Source organism: Poecilia latipinna, unplaced genomic scaffold (genome assembly GCF_001443285.1).
Source record: "Poecilia latipinna isolate Pla-1442-1.1 unplaced genomic scaffold, P_latipinna-1.0 Scaffold2548, whole genome shotgun sequence".
NCBI lineage: Eukaryota > Metazoa > Chordata > Actinopteri > Cyprinodontiformes > Poeciliidae > Poecilia > Poecilia latipinna.
In genome coordinates this window covers 39,800-43,325 of record NW_015115164.1, presented here as the reverse complement: position 1 = coordinate 43,325, position 3,526 = coordinate 39,800, and the positions used below count along the sequence as shown (strand labels likewise).

The 3,526-nt window shown below is 39.6% G+C and overlaps 1 protein-coding gene across 1 annotated transcript in view; it reads right to left on the bottom strand.

Moving 5' to 3' along the window:
* Positions 1-3,526, bottom strand: part of LOC106938276 (activating signal cointegrator 1 complex subunit 3-like) — a 68,593-nt gene that overhangs the window by 39,294 nt on the left and 25,773 nt on the right. Inside the window, exon 3 of the mRNA XM_015020203.1 lies at positions 178-297. Coding sequence (XP_014875689.1) covers positions 178-297 — 120 coding nt within the window. The remainder of the gene's footprint in view (positions 1-177; positions 298-3,526) is intronic.

Sequence of the window (3,526 nt, the reverse complement as noted above, 5' to 3'; positions counted from 1 at the left end):
GCCTACAGGCTCGAGCTGGGTCGGGTTGGATAATTTAGATATGACCTAAACTCTAGCAGAGAGCTGTTTAAATTGACAAAAACATGTTTCTGTTGCCGGCTTCATCTTCTATACATTAAAAGTAACAAATTATTCTGGGAGGCCTTTGCCAAGAGGAGCAACAAAGGCTTCACCAACCTGAAAGGCTTTGTGGTTGATGCCATACACCAGTGGGTTGGCCCTCATCCGGACATATAGATATGTGTAACTGAGCCACTTCACAGCCTCCTCCACATTGGTCACAGTTCCCAGAGCGATCTGCAGGACAGGAGCAAAAAGGAAAATCACAGCTTCACATCTCCTCAGTGTCATTTTCAGTGGTCTCTGTCGCCATCCTCTGGATGGTTAATGAAAACACAGTCACAAACATTCAATTCCTTCTATTGTTATTCTATGTAAACTAAATAGAACCTTTGAAGTTCAACCATAGAAGTAGCAAACATATGAGGTTACAGTGTTAGTTTCAACAGACAATGCAACAGTTGCACTATGTGTGAGCAACACATTTCACAACAAAATGGGGGAACAAGTATTTGATACACTGCCAATTTTGCAGGGTTTTCCACTTGCAAAGTATTTAGAAGTTTATAATAATTATTCTGGGTAATCTTGATGGAGTACCTTAGTAATTAATTTGCATTTTATTGCATAAGTATTTGATATGCTATCAACCAGTAAGAATCCCAGCTCTTACAGCCCTACTAGTTTTTTTTTTATGAATCAATCAATAAATTAATCAATCAAGTTTATTTGTGTAGCACATTTCAACAACAAGGCAGTTCAAAGTGTTTTACATCATAAAAAACACACGCAAAAATACAAAGTTGTAGAACACACAGTCAACAATTGTCAGGGCCGTCGTTACACATCAAAATGTTGGTTTATGTTTCATTCATCAACGATGTCGCAATGGAACAGGTCAGAAACATTAAATTCCTGGGGATACAGATCACTGATACTTTGACCTGGTCCCACCAAACCTCTGGCCTAGTGAAGAAAGCTCAGCAACATTTGCATTTTTTACGTCGGCTGAGAAGAGCACACCTCCCCCCTCCCATGCTCACCACTTTCTACAGAGGGACAGGAGAGAATATACTGACCAGCAGTATCTCTGTCTGGTTTGGAGCATCTAATACCTCAGACTGGCAACGTGTGGAGAGAGTGGTGAGGACAGCTGAGAAAATCATCGGGACTGAGCTTCCTTCCATCCTTGACTCCGCTCATAGTCGCTGCCTGTCCAGGGCTCGGGCGATTATAAAAGATCCCTTCCAACCTCAGCATGGTTTGTTCTCCCTGCTGTCCTCTGTGAAAAGGTTCAGCAGCTTCAAAAGCAGAACAGCCAGATTCCATAACAGCTTCATCCCTCATGCCATAAGACTACTAAACTGCCATCAGGGGCGCCACCAGGAATCTTGGGCCCCATGACAGAAAATTAAATTGGGCCTCCTCCTGTGCACTTGCTGTTATAATTTCTTGAGTCTTTTTACATGCAACAGTCCGCAAGCCGTATGCAAGTAGGTTGCTTACCTTTTCGGTAACACTTTATTTGAAGGGGGGTGAATAAGACTGACATGACACTGTCAAACGTGACATAACACATGTCATGAACATGAATAAGCCTTCATGAATATTTATGACTGCTGTCATAAAGCGTCATTTGGTAAATTATGACACTTTTAATACAAAGTTGACATTATTCAAAATGTCTTTGTTATGACAACTTGACATTAACTAATAAATCATTACTGTTTAAACTTTACCTTTAATAGCATAAAGTTACCTGATTTTTAAAGGGCAATCAGTAATACTTTTATAACAAATTTATATCAGTAATGATTTCTTGGTTAATGTCAAGTTGTCATAACAGACATTTTGAATAATGTCAACTTTGTATTAAAAGTGTCATAATTTACCGAATGACGCTTTATGACAATAGTCATAAATATTCATGAAGGCTTATTCATGTTCATGACGTGTTTGTGACAGTGTCATGTCAGTCTTATTCAACCCCCTTCAAATAAAGTGTTACCAAATTTTTTTCTATTAGTTTTAGCTTACTGAAATGTCTCTCCCCACGAGCAACAGTTGTGCAAAATATACATGAAGCTATCCAGACTTCTCAAAAAATGCTATATAGTTGCATTTTATTCAAGCTGCAGTACATAACTTTAATAACAAATATATTTTCTCCATATTTGTTAAAGCTGTCACCATGTCGTGACAGTTTGCTATGAGACAGATAATCTGTGAAAACAATCAATCTCCTCCACCTCCTCCCTGAGTTGCTACTGATGTCTAACGAAATGTGCCGCTTTGACCAAAAACAACCAATCACAACCAGGAGAGCTGCCTTAGTGCTGTCAATCAACCTCATTCACTTACTGCAGTGGACCCCCAAACTTTTTCCTGTGAGGGCCACATAACTTTTTCCTTCTCTGGTTGGGGGCCGGAGATTGTTGACCAGGGGTGGGGGCGCGTTTCTCGATTGATTTTTACCCAGAAAGCACATGGGCAAAACCCATGAGTGAAACGGTCACTGGGACTGACTAGTACAGGGGTGCCCAAACTTTTTGAGAGCAAGATCTATTTGTTCTCTCACCAGCCACCTGGGATCTACCTCATGACACAAAGACATAAAAATTGCAAATTAAACTCTATTGACTTATTTTATATGTGAATATGCATCAGTTATAGCAGAAATAATAAAGTGACAGAAAACCTGATGCAGTTTCTTCCTCAGTGAAATATATTTGTCCTATTTGATGTTTATTGTGACGTATACTCACAAACAAACGAGGTCCAAGTTTGTCGATTATTGAATGTTTAGAAACTACAGCGGACAGGAGCCACAGCAAAGATAAACAAAGGTAAAACAACCCGAACAGGTGATCAACTCAAAACCACTCCACCTTTTTACTTTCTGTCTCTTTGTCGTTTAAGCCACCCGTTGCCGTGGCAACCGCCTGCGCCCCGCAAGCCGAGCAGAGATTACATTAAAAACACAACATTCAGTCGTTACAATATCAGGTTTCCAGGCTTGATATTTATTCCTCGATTATTAATAAGCCTCTCATGAACACAGCGGTGGTTGAGCAGCTCATTTAAACTCCTGCTCTGCTCTCAGTCGGTCTTTGAGTTGCCTTTTTTTTTTCTTTTTCTTTTTTTGTTAATGGGACCGAAACGCACTGAATTGCGCAACACCTTGTTCAAACAATAATTACTGAGATTATTAATTTTAACACATCTAGTTGATTTTTTAAAAATAATTATTCTTTTTTAATGAAGCTACAAACGTTTAGGATCTTAGTGAATATTTTTGATAAGCCCGTCAGAAGAGGAAGTGCTGGTCTAAGCGTCCTGGTGGCGTTCAGATTGTCATCTGCCGAGATCGACTCTAAACCTTCCGCGATCGACGGGCACCCCTGGACTAGTATATATTCCATTGAGAAAATGTAACTTTAACATATTAATTTCTCATATGTTAACA